Below are 27,811 nucleotides of genomic sequence, written 5' to 3'. Positions count from 1 at the left end.
TGGTCGTCGTCGCGGCGGCACCGGTGGGAGCGGGGCGCGGGGCTCCGAGTGCAGCGGGAGGGCGGGCGGGCGGACGGCGGCGTCTCGCGCCTGCGGCGGCGGAGCAGCGCGCGTTGTCGGTTGGCTGCGAGTCCGCCGAGCCGGCCCGCGGCTTCTCAGCCTCTCTTTGGTCCGTCGGAGCCCCCGAGCCGGGACCGCTGTGCCGGCGTCACCATGACCAAGGCCGGGAGCAAGGGCGGGAACCTCCGCGACAAGCTGGACGGCAACGAGCTCGACCTGAGCCTCAGCGACCTGAACGAGGTCCCGGTCAAGGAACTGGTCAGTACCGCCCCGCGAGGCCCAGGTGCCCGCCCGAGCCTGGCGCTGGCCCGCTGGCCCCGGCCGCCTCCTTCCCGTGCCTCAGTCTCCAGATCTTAAAACTGGGTGGGGGGAGTGGGACCGAGTCCCCGGGGAGCCCCCCCGCCCCCCCCGGTTTCCTTCCTGGGATGTACACGTGTCACTTTGGCGTGGTTCCAGGAGACGAGAAGGCGCTGCTTGCTCGGCCCTGGGTTTTTTTTACGGGTCGGGAGTCAACCTCCTCGTTCTGGGGGGGCTTCCACAGCGCTGGGCTCCGTGTTTGACTCCAAGGAGGCGCCCACGGAGTGGTTGCTGGCTGTTGGGGGAATGAATGAACAAATGAATGAATGACTCGTCCGAGAAGTAGGCCTCCGTTGAGACCTGGGTGTGGCCCGGAACTGTGCATTTCTGGGAAGCCGGCAATCCCAGCTGCCTGCCCCAGCCCTGAAGTATCGCTGCTTGGCTGGCAAGGGCTCTTCCCAACTCAGCTTAAACTGGCTGGAATCCAGTTGCTTCTGCCCACTCCACGGCCCCTCTACTCCCACTCTCTCCGCCAGGAAACTGAGGCCTGAAGTCCCAGAAGATGACACAACTAGGCTGCTGCCAGAGTGATGTTAGGTCATAGGTCCCTGCTTTTCCCACCAGGTTTCCTACAGGCACACCCGTACCGGTAACCTACGCTTTCCTCCCTGCCTTTAACGAATTACATTTGCTTTTGGCACTTGGTTCTGTAGTATGGAGGTTGGAACGGATTTCCAGTTCGTATTCCAGGTCCGTTGCTTAATAGCTGCGTGCCCTTGGCAAGCTAGTTAACCTTTATGCCCATAGATTTCCTCATTAATAAAATGGTGATAATAGTTCCCATCTTACAGGGAAGATTGATTGCATTCAGAAGTGCTTGGTAGGTAGTGAATGCTGATGCATGCAGCTATTATTACTACTACTACGTTATATTTCTGTACCGAATTTTTTTTTTAATATTTTACTTATTTATTCATGATAGACATAGAGAGAGAGAGAGAGGCAGAGACACAGGCAGAGGGAGAAGCAGACTCCATGCCGGGAACCTGACTCAGGACTCGATCCTGGGACTCCAGGATCGCGCCCTGGGCCAAAGGCAGGCACCAAACCACTGAGCCACCCAGGGATCCCCTCAGTGCTGATTTCTAAAGACCTCCCTAATTGTGGGAATTTTCTCTGGAAAATGCTTCATGTCACTGAACCATTCCACATGTTGGTTTGACATTTTGTTCTCATTCCTTTTCCTAGGCTGCCCTCCCAAAGGCCACCATTCTGGATCTGTCCTGCAATAAACTGACAAGTCTACCGGTAAGATCGGCAGGCAAGCACAATTCCTTCTAGAGTACTGATGCTTCTTGTTTGAGGGTGTTATGTCGTAAGGCGTAATTTCAGGACAGGCCTGCAGACAGGCTATAACTGAATGGTACATGCTGGGATGGTTTGTCTCAGCAAGAAGGGAAGCACGGTAGAAGCTTCATTTTTTAGAACAGTGGGGAAGTCAGGCCAATGAAAAACTAAAGTCAACAGATTTACAGGCTGAATCACTTATTGGGGTCATCTTTTTTTCTGCCTTATTTTATTCCTTTGAAAAGTAGTTTGCCTCCCTTTTGTGGAGAGGAGAGGCCATTCTGTAAGTTCGTCTGCATTCCAGAGAGAAAGCTGTTTATGAACAACAACCTATATCTTTCGATGGGGAACAGGAAAAATAATGTGGCTTTCAGGGACTACCGTATCATTATTCTCCCCACCCTTGAATTACTTGAGACACTTTTTTCGACACAGCCAGCCTGTGGTCAGGTCCTTTTGATTTTTCTTGCACAACTCCTCCCAGTTCTCCATTGTATTCTTTGTGATGTCTCCAATTCACAGTCCTTTACCTGGGTAGGCCCCAAGTGGTTCCGCCCTTCAAGCCTCTCCAGGGCGATGGTGGCAGGTCTGTTGCTGTTGTCGTCTTTTTGCAGTGATCACCCTGGCTGTGTCACTCCCTGCCTGGCTCCACTGGGCTCTGCTTGGGGATCAGGTCTCAGAAGTTGGCAATTGCTTCATTGGATCATTAGTCTGTTTCCCTGTCAGTATTCCCCTGAGCCTCACTCATTATCTCTAGGATCTTTCTGAAGCTCAGCAAGAACCATTTCTCACACTGAAAAAGCATCTGAGATCCCACTGCTTCTAGAAAGCATGTCGTGTCTAATAAAAGTATGGTGGCAAGTCCTAGCAGCTGGCCACTGCCTGTGTCGTCAGTAGTCACACAGTGCCCCCCAGTGCCGCGTACCCCCCCCCCCCCCCCCCGCCAGTGTGCTCTTCAGTCTGTTCAGTCTGAGTGTGTTCAGTTGTTTGTGCCTTCTCAGCACAGATCCGCTGGTGATTATAGGCCCCCAGAGAGCAGGAGTCATGCCTCTGCACCCAGGTTGGAACGTCACTGCAGAGCGGTACTGTGCTAGGTGCTGCAAAAAACAGAGAATACCACAGAGTACTTGAGAGGCACTTGATCTTTTTGGGGAAATGGATGGTCATGCTGTGCTTTGACCACTCCTGTGAAAGGAGAACATAGGGTGCTGTGGGGGGACGGGCAGGGCCTCCTGTAACAATGTGGAGGATTGCCTGGGGGCGTGCACAGAGCATGAGGGAACACACTTATTCTTGTGCCTACTTTGTGCTAAGTCCTTGTATGTACACATCTCACTACTTACCAGCAGAAGTGCTGGGTGTTGGCTGCATCTCCATCAAGGTGGAAGAGCGGATGGCAGGTAGGGTCAGGGTTTACAGGCAGTTGCCTCTGCCTTGAAGGCTTCTGCATCATCATACCGAGATGTGAGCCCATGGCTTGAATGTTGTCCCTCTGGGTCCTAGGCGGAATTTTGTGGCCTCACACACCTGGTGAAGCTGGACCTGAGTAAGAATAAACTGCAGCAACTGCCGGCAGACTTTGGCCGTCTGGTCAACCTCCAGCACCTGGATCTCCTCAACAACAGGCTGGTGACCCTGCCTGTCAGCTTCGCTCAGCTCAAGGTAACAGTGTTTCGTCCTAGGGGGGTGGAGCCTGGTTGTGAGAGCGGCTGGCAGGAAGACCTCTCGTTGGTGCCACCTCAGAGGGATGGCTTTCCCTGCAGCTGGCACATGCAGGGGCTTTCTTCCTGCTCATTTTGTCTACCTTGAGGGACTCTGTGTGTGAACTTGGGCTTGAGCGGCCTCTCTGTCTTCTCTCTTCAGAGCCTGAAGTGGTTGGACCTAAAGGATAACCCCCTGGACCCTGCCCTGGCCAAAGTGGCTGGGGATTGCCTGGATGAGAAGCAGTGTAAGCAGTGTGCTAACAAGGTATGCACGGAGCTCCCCAGCATCCCCTCTGCATGGTCCCCTGGGACTCATGTCTGCCTCCTCTTGCTTTTCCCTCCCAGGGCACCTGGAGCTGGGAGAGGTTTCCAGCACTAAGGTCTCAGTGAAATATGTCTACTCTGAGCCTGTCAGGCAGAGGGACCTTTGTCTCTGGGTTTACTTTACAAGAAGCAGAACGGTACTGGCTTCTCTACTGTAAAATTTTTATTTTCTAGAAACCAGGACCTTACCTAATCAATCCAACATTACACCATTGACAGTTCTTTCTTTTTTTAAAGATTGTTTATGGGACGCCTGAATGGTTCAGCGGTTAAGCACCTGCCCCTGGCTCAGGGTGTGATCCTGCAGTCTTAGGATTGAGTCCCACATCAGGCTCCCTGCCTGGAGCCTGCTTCTCCCTCTGCCTACATCTCTGCCTTTCTCTTTCTGTGTCTTTCATGAATAAATGAATAAAATCTTTAAGAAAAAGGATTATTTATTTATTCATGAGAGACAGATTGAGAGAGAGGCACAGAGACATAGGCAGAGGGTGAATCAGGCTCCATGCAGGGAGCCTGATGTGGGACTCGATCCTAGGACTCCAGGATCATGCCCTGAGCGGAAGACAGACACTTAACCGCTGAGCCACCCAGTCGTCCCTTGACAGTTCTTTAAATGGGACGAGAAGATTAGAGACTGTGGCCTTTCTGAGTCATGGTTATTATGACAAAGAAGTTTTGTTAATATTTGTAAGCTTATACCTGTAAGCAGACATATCCTAGGCAGATGGGACATGTGATTTCAGTCGAGTCGTCTGATGCAGGAGCGAGGAATAAAGGCAGTATGGAAGGCAGAAATTATCGGCAGCCCTAAAGGTGCCTCACACTGCTGCTCTCTCTCTCTCTCTCTCTCTCTAAATATTTTATTTTGAGAGAGAGAACATGCACGAGCAGCGAGGGACAGAGGCAGAGGGAGAGAACCCTAAGCAGGCGCCATGCCGAGGCTCAGTTATACAACCCTGAGATCATGACCTGAGCTGAAATCAAGAGTTGGACACTTGACCAATTAAGCCCCTCAGGTGCCCCATGCCTTGCACTGATTCCTTTTTTTTTTTTTTCCCTTGCACTGATTCTTAAGCATCTCTCAGATGCCAGCTACGGTCACTTTTTCCCTCCAGCTTTGGAACAGCTGAGCACCAGATGGCTTACTTGGCCATATTTAGGAGGCATGATGAACAGAAAGGACTTGAAATCCTTTCACTTTAAATGATAGAATTATTGGAAGTGAAATGTGGGCATGGTGGGTCTCTAGATGAATCTCAGGAATAATGGCCTTTCTTTTCATTAGTTCAGGGCGTCTTAGAAAGTCTCATCATGTATCTCACCCATTGTCACAGGAGACCAGGTACAAGGTCTGGGCAGCCAGGTAGCCACGGCAACAGCTGGCCTATAGCTGAGAACAGTACAAGTGATAAGTGAAGTCCTGGTGCTTTAGGAGTGATGTCTGTTCTGAAGAATAGCAGGAGCTGTCACCCACCACTCTTCCTTTGTCCTGCATGCTTTATGCTTCACCTCATGATCCTCATAACCCTGTGAAGTAGAGCTCACTTCCATTTCTCTGATATAAACGCTCACTGTGCACACAGATTTCATTTATCCGTTTATTCATTCAACTAATATGCTAAACTGTATGAAATTGCTGATGCTCCACAAAGATCATTTTTATTGAGCACAAAGATCAATAGCATATTGATAGCTATATATATTGATAGCAATAGCATATAGCTTCCAGACAGAGCACTAGGTAGGACACTGCATTGTGGGTATGGTAACTGAAGCCATGCTCCCTGGTTCCTCAGCCTAGTGTGGCCTCCCGTAGCACACTGAGGAGGCATAGTGGAGTGGCTTGGGCTGGCTAGAATGAGGTCACTTGTCCCCTGGGGTTAGTTTAACCCTCAACAGCTCTGACCTTGTATTGGTGCATGGGTCATTTGCAGTAACTGATAAGCTTCGTGCACAGTACAGCACCTTTTAAAAATAACTTGTTAGGGTCACCTGGGAGGTTCAATGGGTTAAGCGTTTGCCTTCGGCTCAGGTCATGATTGATCCCAGGGTATTGGGATCAAGCCCCACATTGGGCTTCCTTGTCGGTGGGGAGCCTGCTTCCCCCTCTCCCTCTGCTTGTGCTCTCTCACTCTCTTTGTCAAATAAGTAAATAAATAAAATCTTAAAAAATAAAAAGAATGGGCAGGCAGCCGAGGTGGCTCAGCGGTTTAGCGCCACCTTCGGCCCAGGGTGTGATCCTGGAGTCCCAGGATCGAGTCCCATGTCGAGCTCCTTGCATGGACCCTGCTTCTCCCTCTGCCCGTGTCTCTGCCTCTTTCTTTCTTTCTGTCTCTCATGAATAAATAAAAATCTTAAAAAAAAACATAAAATATTTTAAAAAAGAAATAACTTGTTAGCTGGACAGTATTTAACAAGTGCTTACTGTGTGTTGTGAACTGGGATAGGCAGAAAGAATTGGCCTTCAGGGGCTCCCAGTCCAGAGCAGAGGAATTGCTCCCATTTTTGAGCTTGCTGTGTTGTCAGATAACTCTTGATGCATTGGAGCACAGGAAATGGGATGTCTCTTAAGCCTCTGGGCTCTTTATTTAGCCACCTGTACACCCCTTAAAACCACCAGAATGGTTGGTGCTTAATATTTGGAGTTCAGAGTGAGACAGGGACTTTGAACTGGGGCCACCTCCCACCATCAGGCTTGACCTTCCAACAGATCCTGCACTCCTTTATTGAGTGGCCATTGTTTAGTGAGGGTGACTCCCTTCCGAGAAGTTGCAGCAGGTTCAAGGCCTGGATGGCCCATGACAGGGTTCCTCGTGGCTTCAAAGCAGGCTCTTGCAGGGAGCCCAGGAGGTTAAGTCACTTGCTAAGGTCACACAGGAGCAGTAGAGTCAGGATTGTGCTGGGCTCTAAGCTTTCACTCTGTGCTCTACATCCAAGGGATACCAGCTTCTAAAGATACAAACAAACCTAAAAAATAAAGTCTTCTACCTCCTCCCCTAACCATAGTGAGAATCTCTGGGGCCGTTTCAGTCAGAGGCCATTGTGACTTGAGTGGACGAGGATTTGAGGGGCTCTGGGTGCCAGGGCTTTGTCTGCTATATGGGCTGAATGGCTCTTCCCTTCTTCCTAGAGGCTTCCTTGCTCTGTATGCTGATGTGAGTGGGACAGACTCTGGCCCAAGAGCTCCGAAGACCTGTACTCTTAGCTGTGCTACTTTGTAGCTATGTGAAGTAGACAGGTCACACACAGGCATGCACAGGACATAGACACACACACACACACACACACACACACAGCCCCCGCCAACCTCAGCCTTGGCTTTTTTCCTCTTGAAATGGGGATCCAGTCAGTTGTTCATCGGACATGTATTGAGTATTTAGCTTGCAGATGGGATAGCAGTCTCCACCTTAGGGAACCTAGTGTTAGGACCGAGAGAGGTAAGAAGGCTCCCAGGACAGGGAGGAGGGGAAGTTCCATAAGGTAGCCAAGGGAGTGACATTGGGAAGTCTCAGGGGAAGTGCTGTCTCTGCTCATCACCACAGTTGCTGAAGGATTACATGGGATCATGCATGTGACAATAACTGTAAAGAACAGGACTCTCTACACACTCCAGTCGGCACTGGGTTTCACAGATGTGTTTGCTCACAGCTTTAGTGACCTGGGCATGAATGACCCTTCTCCAACTAAGGCTGGCACCATGCGTTAGGAGACAGACAGGATTGCCTCCCTTAGCTCTGCGTTACCGCAGGGCTCTGCTGGACTGAAGAGAGCAGTGTCACTTTTTAAACATTTTTATTTATTCATTTGACACCGAGAGAGAGAGAGAAAGAGTAGGCATGCACATGAGCAGGGGGAGGGGCAGAGAGAGAGGGAGAAGCAGAAGCGGACTCCCCTGCTGAGAAAGGAGCCTGATGTGGGGCTCGTTCCCAGGACTTGGAGATCATGACTGAGCCAACAGCAGACGCTTAATCACCTGAACCATCTAGATGCCCTAAACAGTGTCACTTGTGAGCCTCCTGAGCAAACATGTGCCGTGGGGCCCCCTGTACGGGGCATTTCAGCACTGTTTTTCCTCTGCAGGTGTTACAGCACATGAAGGCTGTGCAGGCAGACCAGGAGCGAGAGAGGCAGCGGCGGCTGGAAGTAGAACGAGGTACGTGCCATCCCTCCTCTGCCAGCTTCCTGTCCTCACCCAGCCTCTGACTCACATGTGCCAGGAGCTGGGGTCCATGGAAGCGTTATGAAGAGCAGCAGGGAGCAGTGTGGTGGTGTAGGATATCAGCTTTGTCCAATGGGTCTGTCTCTAGTCCTGGCTTCTCCACCAAGCTCCAGAGTCCCACTGCCTGCTAGGAGGGTTAAGACACATTTTAAAACTTAAGCATGGCCAAGACAGGCAGTCACCATTCCTGCACTTATTCAAGCCTGAAATTGCAAAGATGTCCAGGATGCCTTTCTTCAGTTACTCTGGTATCTGGTCTAGCTGAGTCCTGTGTGTGATGCTTCCTCCCCATCCAGGCCACCTGCAGCTCAGCCACCATGGTCTACACGGCCCAGTGCTTCCCAGCTCCGTGTCCTGTCTCCACACTTGGGCCTCCTCCTCATGGCAGCCAGGGAGATCTTTTTAAAACAGAAGTCAATTATACTGCTGTTGGCTTAAAACACTGTAATGGCTTCTGTTGCCAACAAGACCCACAGTGGCCCCAGCCTGCTTGCTTCCAGCTCTGTCCCACAGCCAGGGGAGAGAGAATGCTGGTAACTCCAGCTGCACGAGCCCCTGTGGGTACTCGAGCACACCAAGTCAGCTCTGACTTCAGGGGCTGTGCCTGGTTTCTTTCCCCTCAGGTCTTCACATGGCTGGGTTCATGTGCTTCCTCGTGTCTTCAAATGTGGCATCAGAAGCACCGGGACTTGGGTCGCTGTCCTGCCTCTTGCTCCATCATAGTCTCTTACTTCTCTCTCTGGCATACATCGTTGTTTTTTTTTACTGTTTGTTCACTTTTTTGTCTCCATCTCTAGAAAGCTTTAGACACTGGATCAGACGAGATCGGGTGCGTTCAGGGTGGTATGGCTGTAGACTAGGCACTAGAACCTGACTTGTGTTCACTGTTCCATCTCAAGCGCTTTTTTTTTTTTTTTTAAGATTTTATTTCTTTATTCATGAGAGACACAGAGGGAAAGGCAGAGACACAGGTAGATGCCCAATCACTGAGCCACCCAGGTGCCCTATCTTGAGCACTTAGAACAAGGCTTGGTGCACAGTGGGTACTCCATGGACTGGCTGGCTTCTGGCTCCCTGACTGGAGGATTCCTGTGGTTGGGGAGGGACGGGCATGGTCCCCAAGTGACACTGGGTCCTTTTATATGTGTGGCTGCTGTGATGCCATGTTTCCTCGGACCACTGCTGCTTGTCCTCCTGCTGCCACATGCTCTCTCCAGGCTGGGTGTAGCGTGCCCTGGGAGTTCTCAGTGCCCGGGCTGGAACTTGGATCTAGTTTGTACATAGAAAAGCAGTGGAAAGCTCCAGTACTTGGCGTACTACTGTTCAGCTACATTGGTCACATAGGCTTTTAAGCCCTAAAAGGACATTTGACTCCCCTAATTTGTGGCATCCCAGCTTTGGAAAAATGTACTTCAGGCTTCCAAATAACCAATTTGAAAGTGCATTTTTAGAAGCCAGTGATTTGTAAGCTGGGTACTGGATGTAAATGTACTGGAACCATGAAGTAAGTCAGAACGTGTCACAGACTCCTGGGTTGGAAGTGTAGAGGTACCCTCTGACAAAGTTGTCTTGCTTCCTCAGGAAAACACTTCATTCCCTCTCACCATGAACTTGAGTGCTCACTTTCTCTTCTTCTTTGCCCTTGCCATGCTATGTTCCTTTCTGAAGCTTGGGAAGATAGGAATGCCATAGAATCCACACCCCCGGTGTCTCCTCTTCACAGTCAAGTTGTATGAGGTTGTCGCTCGCTGTGCTTTCTCAATCCCCTGACTTGTCACCCATGTCTTTCTCATGTGCCCCTTGTTACATTGCCCTAACATCTGCTGCACAGGGCTAGGGACCCTTTAATCTACTCAGTAAACCCTCAGAGTAGCTTATTGCACCCGAGGGAGGGCCTACTTCCCCAAGAGCGGAGAGACCATTGTTTCCTCTTACTACAGTTTACGTGACCTGTGGCATAAGGGAGAGGGGGGCGAACCTAAGCTTTTAGTTACTCTGGAAGGTACTCTCGCAGGTTTGGGGGTGCGAAGTCATTTTGCTGTGCATTTTCCTGTAGAGGCGGAGAAGAAGCGGGAGGCCAAGCAGCGAGCTAAGGAGGCCCAGGAGCGAGAGCTGCGGAAGCGGGAGAAGGCAGAGGAGAAGGAGCGCCGAAGAAAGGAGTACGACGCCCTCAAAGCAGCCAAGCGGGAGCAGGAAAAGAAGCCCAAGAAGGAGACCAATCAGGCCCCGAGTACGTTTCCACACTTGCAGGGTTCCAGCTGGGCTGCCGTGGGGGCACCCATTTGTTTTCAGACACAGATGAGTGAGTGAGGCTGCAAACCATGGTCAGACACAGTATCCTGCTCTGTGGCCTGGGAGCAACGTGGGAGGGTTTGCCCACAGGGAGCGGGGGGCTGTCCTGGGGTGTGAGTGCTTTGCTGCTTTGTTTCCCCAGAGCTGCAGCTGGCGTGCAGGTGTTCCATCAAATGTGGCTGAGAGCGTTCCCAGAACAGGGAGCTGCCCTTCTTGTAGGGGTTAGATGCGAAAATCACAATAAGGCGAAGACTGCATATGGTCACATTACCCTTAAAAGTCCCTCTCATCATCTGTGAAGCGCACTTAGGCATTTTGAGTGCATGGTCCCAGCTCCCCTCTGTCTCAGGAAAGCTGGCACTGCCTCTGGTTGGTTCTCTCTCCAGATCAGAATGGAGTGCTCTCTTTTTGCTTGAACACCAGAGGAATCCTTTTACTGCATTCAGGGAACTGTGCTGTATAAAGAACACACTAGTGTTTTGCCTGAAGATATCCAGTTGAATTTGTGTAGCAGTGTGGCTCCATGTACAGGGGAGGATTGCATACCCTCTGGTCTGAAGGGGCTCCCAAGGGGGAGGCAGCTGTAGGGGAAGGAGCTCCATCAGAAGGCTGGAGGCCTGCAGCCCTGCTGCTTGTCCTCGCTGGCCTTGAGCAAGTTGCCCAGCCACTTTTTGGTTTCCTTGTGTAAAACGAAGATCGGACCTCCTTACAGAGTAGTGATAGCATTGAGAAAAATCTCACTTGTGACAGGATCATGCAGTTCTTGACATGTGGATGCTCAGGCAAGTTTTTTAAAGTTTATCTAAAAATCTCAAAACCAATTTAAAAAAAAATTAGAAATGTAATATAGGTATTCATTCCAGAGAACTAAAAAAAGTTCTGGATATATATCAGAAAATGACAGTCACCTGTAATCCCTGCTCCCAGCAGCAGTCACTGTTGACAGTACAGTATCTGACTCTGACCTTCCCAGCTTTTTTTTCTTTTCTCTTTTTAAGATTTATTTATTGAGTAGAACAAGTGAGTGCGCACAAGCGGGAGGGGCAGAGGGAGAGAGAATCTCAAGCAGACTCCATGCTGAGGGTGGACCCTGATGTGAGGCTCTATCTCATGACCCCAAGATCAGGAACTGAGCAAAAACCAAGACTTGGACACTTAACAGATTGCACCACACAGGCTCCCCAGGCTTGCTTTGTATGTGCATATTTTATAATAATAAGGATATGAATAATAATGCCAGCATCTCCAACCTGTTTCCCCAAGTGGGCAGTACTCTACCCATGGTTGATGCCCTCTGAAGAGCCCGGCTCTTGATACAGAGGGACCCTGCAGATCGTGAGCTGCATAAGGGAGCCAGAGATGCCCTGGAGGAGGATTTCTGTCTCAGTCTCTGCATAAGAGTGTTTAAGAACTCAGATGTTCTTAAAAGTTTTGGGGGCTTGGGAGTCTTCGTTTGAGAAGGGGGTGTGAGCAGATCTGCACAGGAGGACAGGCATCAGTGGGTAGAACGTGCATCTCCTCAAACTGACCGAAGCCCTCTGTCATGCCTGTGTCCCTCCAGAATCCAAGTCTGGCTCTCGCCCCCGCAAGCCACCACCCCGGAGACACACCAGGTCCTGGGCTGTGCTGAAGCTGCTGCTGTTGCTGCTGCTGTGTGTGGCTGGCGGGCTGGTGGCCTGTCGGGTGACGGAGCTGCGGCGGCAGCCTCTCTGCACCAGCGTGAATGCTGTCTACGACAATGCAGTCCGGGCACTGCGCGGCCACGACATCCTGCAGTGGGTACTGCAGACCGATTCCCAGCAGTGAGCTCGTCCTCCACACCTGCTGCCTCCCAGCCTTGGAGCTTGGATTCCTATGGAATTGGGTTCTGCTGGACACAACCTCTTTTTAGCGTCAGACCTACCTGCCATCATCAAATGGCTGCCGATTGGTACTTGAGATCTCCTCTTTGTAGGACTTCTCTGTTCCGTAGTCAGGGTTCCCTGGTGGAATAAGGAGAAGGGGGAGGTGGGGACAGTCACCTGCATGCCTAAAGGAACAGGCTTGGGGTAGGCAGAGGAAAAAAAACAGCCTTTTCTAGTTATACAAAGCTGTGTAAAGGCAAGGCTTGTTTCTACTAAACGGTCAGGTCAGCTGTCACTACATTTATACTTTTGTATGTCACAAACCCTTTCTTTCATTCCTCCCTGCATAGCCAGGGCAGATCAGGAGGCAGTGTGATATTGGGGACTAAGGGAACAAACACCATACTCAGCAAATCTAGCCTAAATTGGGGGGTTGGGGGGTATACCTATTTTCTTAAGGACCTCAGACATTTTAATGACCATATAAAATCTCAGGCCGTGAAAGGGACTTCAGGTCCATCCAGTCCAATAGAACATGTGCAGACAAGGAGACGGAGGCCTCCCATGACTTGCCTACGATCTCTCAGCTAGTTTGAAGTAAAACTGGACTCCCACTCCAGTAGCCTCTCTTCCCATCATTTTGCTTTCTTAATGTCTGGAGAGAACAGAACTCACACCGGAATGGAGTGTCTCTCAGCTGGAGTGTAGACTCTGATGGTAGGCAGCTTTGTGTCCCACAAATAGAATTCTCCCAGCTGTGAGGGTCTTGGGCAGCTCCTGTAGAGTCCTGCCTTGGCTCATGTGGCTCTCACAAAATGGTCCGGGCTCCTTGCCTCACTTTTAGAGCATTAACTCCCCGCTTGCCAGTAAACAAGGAGGTGGACCGTCAAAGCCATATTGTGACAGCTGTGGGTAGCTGGTGTGACAGAGGCAACCTGAAAACTCAACTTTCACAGAGCTGGAGGTTTAGAATTGTTTAGGTCTAGACCTATAACCACCTCCACAATGAAGGGAAATAGCACCATGGAGCTTAAAAGTGGTGCGTTTACGAACGACTAGCACAGACGGGCAGGACTCTCCATCCTCTTGTCTGCCAGACTAAGCCTTTTCTTGCTCTGTGGCCTCCTTGGCCTTTTTTTCACAAAAGCCAGATGAAGGAATGAGAAATGGTCGTCATGGTGCTTAATCACTGAAAACTCCCAACTGCAAGCTTCTTGTCCCTCCCTCAGGAGAGCAAAAGCTTGTCATAAATCGCCAGGGAGCGGGGTTTGACTGAGCCTTAGTGGCTCATCTGGAGAGGACAGCCCCTAGTGACTGTCCCCATCCCGGGAGTGACTTATTTCTCTCCCCCCCCACCCCAACCCCCTCCCCTGGCAGCTCTGCTGCAATGGCCCACACCTTACTCAGAATCACTACACATTCCTCAGTCTTCCTTCAAGCTCCAGAGCCAGTGGTACAAATGCTTTATTGAAACTACATAGTGTGTAAAATGAAAGAGGGCAGGGAAGTTAGCATAGGGAGGAGACCCCTGCACAGGGGCCAGCTGAGGTGGCCTCAGTGGGTGAGAGGAAGGCAGGGCATGCTCAGCCCCATCCAGCCAGCCTGCTGAGGGAAGTTCACTTGTGATCTCAAGATTTGAAGCTGAGGTTCTTCTGGATTTCTACAATCATTAAATACGTGTCTGAGTGGTCGGTCTTTGTTCATTTGTGTCTTGATGGCTGCTAGGGCAGGGTGATTTGTGTACGGCAGCCAAGTTCCACTGGGAGAGGGACATTAGGGGCTTGGGAAGGGGAACACCAGTATCTCAGCTGTCTGTCTCAAGGTGTTGGGGGTGGGGTGGGGACTGCTGCAGACATGGGACACCCAGGAAGTATGTTTGAGCCTGACCAGGCTTGTGCTTTAGGAAGTGCTTCCAGTCTCTTCCTGTGGTCCTCTTCTGAGCTGGGCGAGGTAGAAATCTCCAGCTTTTCATCCCTGTCCCCAAGGACTGGCATCAGTCTGCAGTGTCTAAAGAGAGATCTGGCTGCAGGGTGGTCATCTGAAGGTAGATCCGCCTGGATAGCTCTGGTCCAATGCGGCGGCAGGTGGATGTCACACCTTCCCCACGGCGCACCTGTATGTCTGCAAGCAGATTCTGGCGTTCTTGCTCCAAAAGACACCGTCTATAAGCCTGGAAGTGGTGAATGACCTCTCAATACTGTATCATCCAGGGTCACCCTGTCCATCAACGAGGGGGCAGTAAGCTTGGGTGGGGGGACGAGAACCTGTCCTCTCCCTGGGTCTGTGTTCACTGATCTCAGCAGGCCCGTGGTGCTGACTACGAGTGCCCTCCACGGAAACTGCCTGGGAGTCCACTAATGCCACAGGGTGTTGGAGGTGACCACTGGAGCAGCCTACCTGGACTAGAAGCTGGGGGGATGGATAGGTGTCCACAATGGCACTGGCCATTTCCAGGCTGACTCGGTTCAGCTGCTGAATCTGCCTCCTCCAGACCAGTGCAAGCCCCCTGCCGGCACGGTCTACCTTTGCCCCTCCAGCCCAGTCACTCTCCAGGCAGAAGGAAAAACTAGTTTGATCTCGGAACTTCCTGTAAAGAGCAGTTGAAGAGTTGTGAGTCACTTGTCACTCCACTTGTCCCCTTCACTGGGAACTTAGAAACCCCTCCACCAACCTCATGAGAGGCAGGCACAGTGTCATATCTGGTCTATGTGAGTGCTTATTTTGTTCCCAAGCAGTGTCCCTTAAGAATGATATCAAGTCCTTTTCATAAAGACACAATGTGCCAGAAAAGAACCAGGTAGTTTCACATGTTGAAACTGCGCTGTATTGACTAGAGAGGCAGTGTGCACAGGGACAACCACTAGGGGCTAGGTGTCAGGCAATCTGAGAGTCTGGTTCCAGTTCCTCTAACTTGCTAGGACCTCAGACAAAGCAGTCTTCAGGCCTCCATTCCCCAAGCATGAAATGGACTCAGACTGGACTGTCTTTAAGTCCGCTACTCATTTTAAATTTTGACCACAAACACTCCTACAGCTGAGTAGGCTAAAAGCTTGTTTTATGAGGGCTTATTACATCGTTACCTGACCTGGGATAGCCAGTAACCTGGCTCACTGGTGACCCAGCACCAGCCTGCAGAACACGAACTTACAGATGAGCTACCGCAGAACATTTTAAAAGGACTGGGCTTGAGGGCTCTTCACAGGCATCCCCAGCCTGGGCTGACTCCTGCCACCAGCCTGGCAGACAACGGGCTGGTGGCAAAGTTCAGGGGAAAGAGACCATAGGTGGGTCCAGAACTGCTATATGGCCCAAGGCCCAGCAGCGGAGCCCAGACTTGCTGGGGACACACTCACTTGAAAGGCGCTTCGGCCACCGCCTTTGTAAACGCGCATGCGAAGTTGGCCAGCTCTTTCCAGCTCTGCACGATTCGGGCCTGGGCTTGTGTGTACAGCTGTAGATCCACCAATGCCTAGAGACCCCAAAGCAGGACGGGCTGGAGGGGTGCAGGGACACTGGTCTGTGGTTCCTCCCACCCACCTGCCAGCCAAACCCAGAGAGAGCCCAGCCCCTTGGCTCCCTGCTTAGCCTTTTCTCTCCTACCCGGTGCTGAAGCAGAAAGGCATGACTGGCTGGCACCTTGCTCATCTAGAGCAAATCAGGTTAGATGAGAGTAGGAGCCCAGCCTGACTCAGGTAATGTGAAGTTCTTACCTCTTCCACATCTACTCTGGACACGGTGCGCCCTGCATTGGCCTCTGGCTGTCTCTGCTGCTTCTCCTTGGCCTGTTCTCTATTTGCCGCTCCCTGCTTCCTTCTTCTGGGAGGATTTGGAACACTGGAACTGGGGAGGAAATCAGAGCACGGCTGCTCCAGGCCAGGCTCGGGCAGAGCAGGGGTGAAAAGACCCGACCAGAGCCCAGGACTTGTTAGGGGGACCCAGATCTGGGATGAGTAAGTTCACTCCTGGTAGCCCCGAGAGCTGCCCCTTTTCATGCTTCATCTCGAGGACCAATTCAAACCTGAAGCACTTCTCCTGATCCACAATCACCAGTGACAGAGCTTTCCCAGCTGTCCTTGCTGTGGCGTCAGTGACAAAGCTCCGCAGAGTTTCCTTCCCCTTCTCAGCGTCACCCAGACTTCCCTGCGTGAAGGGCAGACGCTGCGCTAATATCTGTTCCCTAGAGTCGGCCTTCTGTCCCCAGCCTCAGCGCCCACCCTTCTCTGCCCACCTGCTTGAAGTTGTAGACCATGGATACGAATGCCTCTGCCGGGAGCAGTGCCAGGACCACAGGTTCCTCCACCCAGTCTTCCTCTCCATCCTGCCAAAGGACCCGGAACCCAGCAGAGGGAGACGGGTCAGTAGGTGCTCAGCACCTGTGAGAGAGACCCAGGCCTTCTGGGTGAATGAATGCACCCGCATCAGCCGAGCCCATTTTTGCATTATTCTTTCTCTTCTGGAATGAAGCTCTGGTGGCAAGAAACAATAACTCATGATCCTGTCCCCTCCCCAGTTGACTCTCCAACCTTGGTGTACTGCCTCTCAGAGGTGGTAAAGAGGAGTTGAAATGGGCTGAGAACTGCAATGTTTCTGTGCACTTTGGATAGGGGAATGGAGGGAAGCAAATTTCCAGTGAGTTTTATACAAATGAGTACTTGGCCTTTGAGGGCAGATGTTGACTAGGAGCCAAGAGGCTCAGACAAATACACAGGCTTGTGTGTGACAAAGAAAAGAACCTCCAGGGGAACTGCCGCCCATGAAAGTCCCTGCTCTTCACCATTGCCACACGGTGGCTTCATGTGCCACACTCCTGCAGCAGTAGTGTGGCCCAGCAAAGGGAGCAGGGCTTGGGGGGGAGGGGGTTCGTCACTGGGTCCCTAGAAACAAAAGCCAAGACCCACAATATAGCATAGTGCAGTGGGAGGAGTGCCGGGTTCTAGTTCCCACTTGGCCACCAATCAGCCGTGACCCTTCACAAAGCTTTCAACTTCTCCCACTTGTGTCCATCATGGTAACCATGATGCAGGGAAAAGGATTCCCTCCGTGTAGGAGAACTGCCACTGCCACTGCCACATGAGAGATAAGGTGGGAGCACCCTTAAAAGTAACCCTGTGATGTGAATATAAAGATTTGCTGATACCCCAAATTAAAAAGTGTGCAATGGCCCTACATTACTGATGAGATCCAAATGAGGGGGCAAAAAAAAATTTTTTTTAAGCAGGCTCTATGCCCCAACCTGGGGCTTGAATGACCCTGATATCAAGAGTCTCATGCTCTACCTACTGAGCCCACCAGGTGCTTTGAGAGAGAGCAAAAAAACCTGTGTTTCATCTGGACACTCTTAAAAATGAGGAGTGGAAGGCACAGGAGCTAGTAACCTCGGGAGCTCAGGCCAAAGGAAGGAACATTTGCCATGTGCCTACTATATGCTTGGGGCTTGGTTATCTGACTTAGTCCCCATGACATGGGACTCCAGAGGAATGCAACAGTGTCCTCATTTTATACACAAGGCCACAAAACAATGAAACAATTTTCCTAGGGTCAGAGCAATAAAGCCTTGGGACCTGGGTTTCAAGCACAAGCCCACCCATTCCCAAAGCCCAGTTAGAATTAGGAATCCTATGCAGATTATCTTCCCTCTGCCCCCACAGATCCACTCTCCCCCTTCCTACTCGTTCTCTGCAGGAGGCCATATCACCAGGCCCTCTGGTGCACATGGCCAAATGAGAATGGCCTGTGAGAAACCCAGCAAGAGGCTGGAGGCAGGGAGGGAGGGAGGATTGAAGGTGAGCTATTTCCCTGGGTCCCTGGAAATGAGTCACTTAGGGTTTGCTCTGTTCCTCTATGGGAGGTGAAGGTTCTCTCAAGATGAGTCCTCTCTAGATTTCTCTCTCCTTCCGGATGCTGGTAACCACTTCCTCCCCTCATCCATTCAGGCCTATGCATGCCAACAGATATGCCAGTGGTTCTTAGCCAGGGCCGATTTTTCCCAAGGGACGTTTGGCAACATCTAGACATTTGTGATGGTCCCGACTGAAAGGGTGCTACAGGAGTGAGTGGGCGGAGGCCAGCACACAGGACAGCACCCACAACAGAGAATTATTCAATCAGAAATGCTGATTGTACCTGAGGTGAAGAAACCTTGAGTTAATGGTATTACGACCCTGTGGGGCTGTCCTATCTTTGCAGTTGCCCTGTACCTAAACACACTTAAGAAAACCATTCCTTGGGCAGCCCGGGTGGCTCAGAGGTTTGGCACGGCCGCCTTTGGCCCAAGGCGTGATCCTGGGAACCCGGGATCGAGTCCCACATTGGGCTCTCTGCATGGAGCCTGCTTCTCCCTCTGCCTGTGTCTCTGCTTCTCTCTGTGTCTCTCTCATGAATAAATAAAAATCTTAAAAAAAAAAAAAAGAAAACCATTCCTTCTTACATCTTCCTTAAATTACCCTAAGTGTGCCATCTGTTTTCCCAATGGGACCCAGACTAATATTCTTCAGAATGAAAGCATGTTTCTCGGGAGCTCTAAGTAGGAGGAAAAACATCAAACAGAAAACCACTACCTCAGCTGGCTCGGCCCTTCTCCTCCAGGTGATGCTCCGGGGCATGGCCTGCGCCTCGATCACACAGCGGCACTCCATGGCCTGCAGTGCCTCGAGCAGCTGGCCTCCACCTTCCATCTGCAAAAGCACTGCAACAGATGACGGGAAGAAGGGCAGTCAGGGGGTAGCCTGGAAAGTGGGTACCCCAGTATAGGATAAAGATGGGTGCCAGGAGGACCTGGATCCAGGCCAACGACGATGTGCTTTAAGCATTCCTCAGGCCTCTGAGCTTTCACCCTGTTAACCCGTGCTGCTGCCTTCTTCTTCTCCTGTTGTCTCACAGTGTTTTCCTTCTGGCTCGCTGGTCCCCGTGGCTGGCATCCCTGCGAGCCTCTCCTCCGGACCTTCTGGCTACGCTTGGTTCTCTTCTGAAGTGGGAGGACCTCAGCATTTGTTTCAGTTATAGTCAAGCTGCTGTTCTGGATAGGACAGGAAGCTTTAAAGGCTGGAAGCTGATGGCATGGATTATCTCCTGCAGGGTCCTTGTTATTTGATGCATGTCTCTCTGAGGTGTCATGGAGGGGAACATCAGGGACCTTTGGAAAGGGTTGTTTTTTCCAGTCACACGATGCTCCTTCATTATTTTGATGATCCCATATCCTTTTAACCGGAGAACTAGAATCCTCAGGGCTCAGCTGCTTGCAGGCCAGAAACTTACACATAAGCCTCTGAGCCAGGGGAAGGATTTCTTCTTCATCCTCACTTCCACTGCTTAGCACCCTGACAGGCTCTGTCTGTGTGACAGGTTCAGCTGTGTCTGGAGTGGGTGGTGCATCTTTCAACCGTGGTGATGGAGGACAGGAGGCCTCAGAATCTGAGGTGTCAACCACAACAATCTTCTCCTCCCTCTGTGGCTGTCTCCTCTTTGTTGAAGATGGTTCCTTCCTCAGGAAGGCAAATGTTGGCAACTCTTCAGAGTCACTCTCACTAGAATCCTGTGAGAGTGAGGACCTCTTTAGAGCCATCAATACGTGCTATCAAATTAATTCCCTAAAAGAAAAAGAGAGATGAAACACAGATCGTAGCTCTGAATTCAGTCCATCAGACATGTTAGGTGGTCAAACGTTAGGGAAATACATACAAAATACAGAGAAACAGAAAAGCAGAACATGGTCCCAGCACATTCAATCTGGAACTCAGTGGTCTATAGTCTGACAGGACTGACTTCTCAGATCCCTTCTAGGTCAAGGTGACCCAGAAACAAAGTGGAGATTACTACTGGACGTTTTAATGCAGTAGGAATAAGACTCAACACCACCCCCTTGTTGATCTCTGAATTTGAAATGGAGGTGTCAAATCATTCTTTCTTTCTTTTTTTTTTTTTTAGGACTTTGAAAGAGTCTGAGAGAGCGAGAAAGCAAGAGAGAGAACACTGAGCGGGGTAAGAACAGAGAGAGAAGCAGACTCCCTGCTGAGCAAGGAGCCTGATGCAGGGCTCCATCCCAACTCCTGGATCATGACCGGAGCCGAAGGCAGAGGCTTAGCAGACTGAGCCACCCAGAAGCCTCAAGGCATTCTTTCTTTAAAAATTGAGATACAATTCATATACCATAGACTTCTTTTTCAAGTGTACAGTTTAGTAGTTTTTAGTATATTCACTAAACTCTGCATCACTAATTCCAGAATATTCTCACCACCCCAAAAAGAAATCCCATAGCCATTAAACAGTCACTGTTCACTTCCCCCTCCTCCCAGCTCCTAGCAAGAACAAATCTACTGTTTATACAAATTTGCCTATTCTGGATATTTAATACAAACAGAATTGTACAGCGTGCGGTCCTTGGAGACGGCCTCCTTTCACTCAGCATGTTTCTCAAGGTTCAATTATGTTGTGCCAAATGTCAGTACTTCATAGCTTTTTACAGTTGAATAATATTCCACTGCATAGATATGCCACAATTTGTTTCTCTGTTCAGCACGGCGGGATATTTGGCTTCTGGGCTTTGCCCATTATGAATAATGCTGCCATGAACATTCATGTCCCAGTTGTTTTTTAAAAATATTCATGAGAAACGCAGAGAGAGGGGCAGAGACATTGGCAAAGGGAGAAGCAGGCTCCATAGGAGCCCGATGCAGGACTGGATCCCAGACCTGGGGATCAGCCCTGAGCCAAAGGCAGATAGATGCTCAACCCTGAGGCACCCAGGTGCCCCCATGTCCAAGTTTTTATGGGGACAGGTTTTTTTTAAGATTTTAAAATTTTATTTATTCACGAGAGACACACAGAGGCAGAGAGAGGCAGAGACACAGGCAGAGGGAGAAGCAGGCTCCATGCAGGGAGCCCGACGTGGGACTCGATCCTGGACTCCAGGATCACACCCTGGGCCGAAGGCGGCGCTAAACTGCTAAGCCACCGGGGCTGCCCTATGGGGACAGGTCTTCAATTCTGTATGTACACCTGGAAGTGCAATTGCTGGGTCGTGTGTACGAGAGTCAGTCCTCGAATAAACATTCACTAACGTTGTAGGTGTGACCCAGATGGGCCATGTAACCTCCCGGAGCCTCGCTTTCCGATTTTGTAAGACAGGGATGATAACACCTACTCCATAACACTGTGCGAATAACTGAAATGGTGCATCTCCAGCCTTAGCACAGCACGAGGCAGCCAGTAAACGCTCCACGTCTCTGGAGGGACCTCCTCCCGGTCCGCTCCCAGAGCCCCGCCGCAGTCCGGCAAATCGAGGCTGCCTGCCAGGCCGGCCGGCATGTCCGCACCGCGCGGCGGAGCCCCGGAAGCCCCGGTCGCCGAGGCCCTGCGGGGCGGCACCCAGGAGGCCGGCCCTGATCTGCCACCCGCCGCCCGCCGCCCGCCGCCCGACAGGCCCGCGCCCAGGGCTCACCTGCCACTCCTCGCGCCACTCTTTCAACTGCCGCGCAGACCCCGGAAGCAGATCGCCTGGTAGCGGAAGCAGTTCCCCTGGTAGCGGAAGCAGATGTTCGAGACCGGAAGCGAGTGTACGGCAAACATGGCGTCGGCGGCGCTGGCGCTGAGGACGCGGGCGGCTGGTAACGGGACGCCGTGGCTGTTGCTGGGGGAGGGGTTTAGGCGGAGCGGGAGCCCTGCAGGGAGCCTGGGGATGGAAGCTGTTCCCTGCGGAGGCTCCTGGGCGCTGAGCTGGAGGGGGCTCGGGGCGGAGGGTGGGCGCACGAGCTTTGAAGGGCGGCCGTCTCTGATCACGTGACCCGTCCCGGGCGTCCGGCTGAGGGGTGGCGGTTCGAGGAACACGTGTCTTTCTTTTGCCCCGCGGGTAGATATAGGTTTCCTAAGCGGCTGGTGACGTAGGCACGCCGCTTCCACCCCCTGGGGGCCCTTCCTCCCTAAATACGGGCCCACTGGAGCTCAGAAAGTTAGCCCGCTCGTTCAGCAGAGTGAGGGCTCCGTGCCGGAGAGTGCGGTTAGGTGTTGGGCATCTCAGGAGAGATGAAGACAGTCTCCCGGACCGGTTCTTTCTAGTGGTTAAGCCAGTAAATAAGCACATGAACAAAATGGTTGTAAATTGTGACAAGTGCTGTTAAGGAAGGCAAAAACGTGTGTGTGTATGTGTGTGTGGTGTCTTTTGAGGGGTTGGTGGTTAGGGAAGCCCTTTGGGGAGATAACCTCAAAGTTAAGACCCAAAGAAAGACAGGAGGCATAGCCCTGTAAGAGAATGAGGGGCAACAGAGTGACTTAAGCCAGTTTTCCATGTTGAGAAGCAAACCATTGCTCTTTCGTGAATTTAAAGAGAGTAGGAGTGGAAATGAGGAAACCAGATGGAAATCTCTAATGGTAGCCCTGATGAGCGGTGATTTAGCAAAGATACTAGTGTTAGTAAACTTGGGGGCAAATGAGTGGTTTTAAGATCTGTTTTGGAGGTTTGATAGAACCCAGAGTTTGCTGGTGAACTGGGTATGTGAGATGAGCAAAGGGAAGCAATCTGCCACGGAAGATTTCTGTGGGAGCAACCGCATAGGTGGCAGCATCATTTACTTTGAGGTGGGGAGTAGGCTGAAGGGCAAATATTTGTGAAAGAGATAGTAAAAAGTCCCATTCCTCATCTTCATAAGTTAGAGGATGAATGAATGAATGGGTTTAATGGTAGGTAGATACTGGTGCTGGGCACTTAACATGTTTTTCCAAGTATTTATTTCTGGTCCTTTGCCCCAGCTACTCCCTTTGCTCATTAAAACTTGAGAAACCTGATTTCAGGAACTCAACTTGTAGACTCCAGAGTCTCACAAGGCTTCTCTGAAGACTCTGGCGTATCCCTGATTAACTGGCTGTGCCTGCAGGCCTGAAAGCAAGGACTGCCAGCCCTGTGCTTGTCACATAGCAAGGGGCTTCCATCTTGGTTAGTATGAATTTCAGTTCGCTTTCCTTTTAAAAATAAATGCCATTGAGCATTTTGGAATGAGTATGGAGAGGTCAGATTGTCAAGGGCAGGGTGTCAGTCTTTTTGGTTAGGACCCGTACTGGGTGGGCTTGCTGATGAAAGAATCCAGCCTCCTGAAATGGCTAAGAGCCTGTGGGAGCCACCCTCAGAGAAGCTGCCCTTTTAGTTTACAAGTATCTGGTGTGCAGTGGATGGGTGGATGGTGGAGAAAGTGGTGGGTGACCAAAGCAGGACCCTCTCTCTGGATGTCCTGTTGCTGGGCACTGTGGTCCAGCCCCTCCACAGTGTCTGGAGCCTTGAGGACATGTGGTGGGTGAGGCTGAAACCAGCAGCTCTGTGGTGTCCTCTTGCTGGTTTATATTTCAGTGGTGTTTGTTTCTCCTCAACAGTATTGAATGTGTCAGAACCCAAGGCACATGGTGTTTATTTTTTTTTCCTGTGAATATTTCACTGCCCACTGCCTCCCCCGGCCACACACACACTTCTTATACAGTGCATACACCTAGGACAATACAAGGAATGACTTGTCCCCTGCCATGGGAGAAGGCCAAGGACTTCCAGACACTCCCTGAAAACCAACACAGTCGAGTGGCACTTCTGCTCACATATCTTCCTCACCTCCCCTGCCACCTTTCAGTTTAGCAAATGGCCCATTGAGGTGGAGAAGCAATAATTGGGGGAGCCTTTCTGAACAACATTTCTGTTCTGTCTGCAATTACAGCCCTGCTGAGCCCCCCTCAGGCTGCGTCTCTTGCCGTCAGATATGCATCCAAGAAGACAGGTGGCAGCTCCAAAAACCTGGGTGGAAAGTCACCAGGCAAACGCTTTGGCCTCAGGAAAATGGAGGGTAAGGGCGTGCCTTTGTTTCCATTTCCCAGCTGCAACCCTCCTGATCCTATACTCTCCGCTTAGCTCGCCAGAGCACTTGGCTCCAGATTACAGATGCAGAGAAGACCTGAGGCAGGGTGAGGGTCCTGAGGAAGAGCAGATAGGTGTGAACCTGGGCCATGTGACTGGAGAGAGAAGACTGCCAGAGGTAGAGGGTAGGGAGGGATTGGCAGAAGGAGACAGGGGGCTCCTGTATCCGACCGTGTAGGATTGGTTTTGTCCAGGGTCAGGCTTAGAGGTTGGTGTGCAGCTTTTGGGCCAGGAAATCGAGGGCCAGTATGTTTTCTTAGTTTGCTGTGCTGTCCTATTGCTGGGGTCCAGAGACAGTGTGTTTGTGGACTTTTTTTCTAGGTCACTACGTTCATGCTGGCAACATCCTTGCAACTCAGCGCCACTTCCGTTGGCATCCAGGCGCCCATGTGAGTTGCTCTGTAGCCCTTTCCCCTTTTTTCTTTCCCAGGACCACCTTTCTATGCTCCTAAGCATGGTAGTGATAACAAAACAGTTGCGTTTATTGGGTACTTATCAAATGCCAAGCATCTTTTTGCTTCCTGGGCCTGCATTGTCTCGTTTCATCCTTAGCCCATCCCTGGGTATCACTTCCATTTTCCAGGTAAGATGCCAGAGACTTAGGGAGTGGAGAGGCCCACACAGCAGAGCTAGGGTCCGTGCTGGGGCTGCCTGACTCCCAGTCACTGTGCTTTGCCTTGTGAAACATCAGTCTGGTTCTCTTGGGTCTCCTTTCTAACCCCCTTCTTGTTAGATAAGGAGATGCCTCGTGATTTGAGATACTTTTGAATCTTGGGAAACTAATTTCAGTGTATTCTTTTTTCCTTCTTGCTAATTCTCTTTTGCATAAAGTTGTTATTAGATGGCTGTAAGATAGTTTGAATTTAATAAAATAGATTCAGTGTATGTACCAGAAATTAGGTCCATATAGGCAGGGATTTCCGTTTTTTTGGCAAATTGGGATTACTTTCTGAGGTAGGAAGGTTCTTTGTTAACACAGATATGTACTATACTTTTTTTTTTTAAGATTTATTTATTTAACAGAGAGAGTGAGCTTGTGCGCACGTGGGGTGATGGGGGGAGCAGAGAGAGAGGAAGAGAAGCAGACTCCCTGCTGAGCTTGGAGCCTGCCTCTTTCTGGAATCAGTCTCACAACCCTGAGACCACGACCTGAACCAAAATCAAGAGTTGGACGCTTAACCCACTAAGCCACCCAGGCATCCCTGTACTATACTCTTCACATTATCTTCTTAAATGTTAGTTTATTTATCTATTTATTTTAAAAGCTTCCATTCATTTATTCATGAGAGACACGGAGAGAGAGAGGCAGAGACATAGAGGGAGAAACAGGCTCCATGCGGGGAGCCCGATGTGGGACTCAATCCTGGGACTCCAGGATCACGCCCTGAGCCAAAGGCAAATGCTCAACTGCTGAGCCACCCAGGCATCCCTTAAATGTTAGTTTCCTTTGTAATCAATCCCCCCACCGCCCCTTTTTGGGGCAATTTTAATAGGCACAGAAAGACTGATGGTAGCTTATAATTATGTCATAAATGCTAAATGTATGTGAATTGGTTGTATTTATAGTAGCTTTGTCTATTAAAACTTGAGACACTGGCTGTATGGTTGTGTTAACTCTTGGAACTCACTAAAATAACAACAACCAAAAAAAAAAAAAAAAACAACCAACAATAATAAACGCTAACGTGTTTTAAACTAAGCAGTATTCTAAGCTCTTTATGATTAACTCATTTAATCCTTGAGGGGACCGCATAAAAGTAGTTAATATTATTCCCATTTTGCAAATGGGAAAACTGAGACACAGTGAAGTAACACAACTTGTGCAAGCCACACAACAGTAGGTAGTGGTGCTGGGATTTGAACCAAGCATCCTGGCTCCTGAGCCCATTCCTTTAATCAGAGAAATATTGAATAATGCTTTGTTGCCTAGATAAAAATTGCCACACGTCTAATTTCAAGGTCTAAAAGAAAAATGCTAAGATGTATACAGCGTATAAAGTGTATATGCAACATGGAGTTTATTCTCCACTCATAATTTTTGTCTGGAGAATAGAAAAGGTAGCTGCTTCATAAGGTGAGGACTAAAGGGGTTATGGGTTATAGAGCAAAAACTTTAGAGATCGCTATATAGGACAAAAGCATATCAAGCTCATGTTTACTGTGACAACTCCAGTGTTTTTTAATTTTAAGTGAAGCAAGCTCCCAAGGGGTAATGATTAGAGGCGTTTTCCTGGGCCTGGTTTGGGGATTTGTGTAGTGTGGCTTCTGGCCCCTGCACAGATGTGGGTCCAGAGACCAGCTTTCAGGGACTGAGTACCCATGAGGATTGCCTTTTTGGAGTTTTCTTTTCTCTCTTCTGTCACAGAGTCAGCAAAGAAGTAGAAGGCAAGGAAATGCCAAGCATTGGGAAAAGATAGAGCAATTGGGAAAAGATAGAGCATTGGGAAAAGATAAAGCAAATAGAGCTTGCTTGCTTTCTCTTTCTTTTTTTTTTTTTTTAAATTTTTTAAGGTATTTATTTATTTATGATAGTCACAGAGAGAGAGAGAGGCAGAGACACAGGCAGAGGGAGAAGCAGGCTCCATGCACCAGGAGCCCAACGTGGGATCCGATCCCGGGTCTCCAGGATCGCGCCCCGGGCCAAAGGCAGGCGCCAAACCGCTGCGCCATCCAGGGATCCCTTTTCTTTTTTTTTCTTTTCTTCTTCCTTCCTTCCTTCCTTCCTTCCTTCCTCCCTTCCTCCCTTTCTTTCTTTCTTTCTTTCTTTCTTTCTTTCTTTCTTTCTTTCTTTCTTTCTTTCTTTCTTTCTTTCTTTCTTCCCTTTTTTACATTTTATTTATTTATTTGACAGAGAGAGTACAAGAAGGGGGAGGAGCAGAAGGAGAGGGAGAAGCAGACTCCCTGCTGAGCAGACAGCCTGATGCTAGGCTGGATCCCAGTACCCTGGGATCATGACCTGAGCCAAAGGCAGACACTTAATGAACTGAGCCACCCAGGGGCCTCGAGATAGAGCTTTCTGATCTCCCATTTGGTCCCAGAGCCTTATGAGAAATTTGTCTTGAAGCCCTGGGATGGCCCACCTGGCCATCAGTTCAGCTGACCAGGTCTCTGTGTTGCAGGTGGGCCTTGGGAAGAAGAAGCACCTGTATGCCCTGGAGGAGGGAGTGGTCCACTACACTAAGGAGGTCTATGTGCCCAGTCCCAGCAACACGGAGGCTGTGGAGCTGGTTACCAGGCTGCCCAAGGGTGCTGTGCTCTATAAGACCTTTGTCCACGTGGTTCCTGTGAAGCCTGAGGGCACCTTCAAACTGGTAGCTATGCTTTGAATTCCTGGGGCCATTGGATGGAGACTGGAGCCCAGGTGACAGGAGAGGGTGGCACCAGGAGAAGTCAAGAGTTGGGGATGGCAAGGCCTCCTGAGGAAGCCCACTTGGTAATGACTGTAGAAGACTCTGAAATGACTGGCTAGGAAGCCTTTTGGGAGCCCTGACCTGGGGCCAAAAATAAAGTTTGCTGGAGTCATGTGCCTGTGCTGTTTGGGGATAAACCTGGGTGGAGCTGCTTACTCTTTGGTTGGTCCTTAGCCATGGTCTATTGTGCTCACCAAGGAACAACCTTAAAGCAGAAAAGAGGCCTATCAGAGTGAGGAAATGAGAAGGGGGAGTATGCTTGAGGAGGGGATTACTTTAGTACCACCTCCCTGGGGAGAAGGAAGAGGAGAGATTGTGCCTGAGGGTATCACAGCAAACCAGCCCACTTCCCGCCTGATCCCATCCCAGGCCTGGTCCTGGGAGGAGTGGGTAGGAGGAACTTCAGGGGAAGCAACATGGTCATGTCCTCT

The 27,811-nt window shown here is 50.5% G+C and overlaps 3 protein-coding genes across 6 annotated transcripts; 2 read left to right on the top strand and 1 right to left on the bottom strand.

The window, feature by feature from the left end:
• Positions 1-13,777, top strand: LRRC59 (leucine rich repeat containing 59). Its single transcript, XM_038547646.1, has 7 exons — positions 1-318; positions 1,606-1,665; positions 3,208-3,366; positions 3,568-3,672; positions 7,812-7,884; positions 10,007-10,180; positions 11,804-13,777. The coding sequence occupies exons 1-7, from the start codon at positions 214-216 to the stop codon at positions 12,046-12,048; spliced, it is 921 nt and encodes a 306-aa protein (XP_038403574.1). The 5' UTR covers positions 1-213; the 3' UTR covers positions 12,049-13,777.
• On the bottom strand, positions 13,514-21,674 carry EME1 (essential meiotic structure-specific endonuclease 1). 4 transcript variants are annotated; one of them, XM_038547643.1, is made up of 9 exons: positions 21,523-21,674; positions 18,861-19,672; positions 18,641-18,771; positions 16,315-16,404; positions 16,105-16,226; positions 15,797-15,926; positions 15,440-15,555; positions 14,484-14,673; positions 13,514-14,256 (listed from the first exon to the last, which is right to left on the bottom strand). In XM_038547643.1, exons 2-9 carry the CDS (start codon positions 19,645-19,647, stop codon positions 14,080-14,082), a joined length of 1,743 nt encoding a protein of 580 aa, XP_038403571.1. In that variant the 5' UTR covers positions 19,648-19,672; positions 21,523-21,674; the 3' UTR covers positions 13,514-14,079. The 4 variants fall into 4 exon arrangements, with proteins under 4 accessions (XP_038403571.1, XP_038403572.1, XP_038403570.1 ...); XM_038547644.1 differs by lacking the exon at positions 21,523-21,674 and adding an exon at positions 21,143-21,406; XM_038547642.1 differs by lacking the exon at positions 21,523-21,674 and adding an exon at positions 21,226-21,406.
• On the top strand, positions 21,585-27,492 carry MRPL27 (mitochondrial ribosomal protein L27). The gene is made up of 4 exons (XM_038547647.1): positions 21,585-21,688; positions 23,774-23,899; positions 24,292-24,359; positions 27,090-27,492. Exons 1-4 carry the CDS (start codon positions 21,616-21,618, stop codon positions 27,294-27,296), a joined length of 474 nt encoding a protein of 157 aa, XP_038403575.1. The 5' UTR covers positions 21,585-21,615; the 3' UTR covers positions 27,297-27,492.
• The last annotated feature ends 319 nt before the right edge of the window (positions 27,493-27,811 follow it).

The sequence above is a fragment of the Canis lupus genome, chromosome 9 (assembly GCF_011100685.1).
Source record: "Canis lupus familiaris isolate Mischka breed German Shepherd chromosome 9, alternate assembly UU_Cfam_GSD_1.0, whole genome shotgun sequence".
NCBI lineage: Eukaryota > Metazoa > Chordata > Mammalia > Carnivora > Canidae > Canis > Canis lupus.
Note: the sequence above shows the minus strand (reverse complement) of the source record. Positions and strands in the feature narration are given on the sequence as shown.

Excerpts from the sequence above, each read along its gene's own strand:
- LRRC59 (XM_038547646.1), top strand. The coding sequence starts at position 214 with ATGACCAAGGCCGGGAGCAAGGGCGGGAACCTCCGCGACAAGCTGGAC. Across the intron at positions 3,673-7,811 it reads GTAAGCAGTGTGCTAACAAG|GTGTTACAGCACATGAAGGC; the intron begins GTATGCACGGAG and ends TTTCCTCTGCAG. Across the intron at positions 7,885-10,006 it reads GCGGCTGGAAGTAGAACGAG|AGGCGGAGAAGAAGCGGGAG; the intron begins GTACGTGCCATC and ends ATTTTCCTGTAG.
- EME1 (XM_038547643.1), bottom strand. The coding sequence starts at position 19,647 with ATGGCTCTAAAGAGGTCCTCACTCTCACAGGATTCTAGTGAGAGTGAC. Across the intron at positions 16,227-16,314 it reads TGGTCTACAACTTCAAGCAG|GGAAGTCTGGGTGACGCTGA; the intron begins GTGGGCAGAGAA and ends CCCTTCACGCAG. Across the intron at positions 15,556-15,796 it reads CCAGAGTAGATGTGGAAGAG|GCATTGGTGGATCTACAGCT; the intron begins GTAAGAACTTCA and ends TGGGGTCTCTAG.
- MRPL27 (XM_038547647.1), top strand. The coding sequence starts at position 21,616 with ATGTTCGAGACCGGAAGCGAGTGTACGGCAAACATGGCGTCGGCGGCG. Across the intron at positions 23,900-24,291 it reads TGGCCTCAGGAAAATGGAGG|GTCACTACGTTCATGCTGGC; the intron begins GTAAGGGCGTGC and ends CTTTTTTTCTAG. Across the intron at positions 24,360-27,089 it reads GTTGGCATCCAGGCGCCCAT|GTGGGCCTTGGGAAGAAGAA; the intron begins GTGAGTTGCTCT and ends TCTGTGTTGCAG.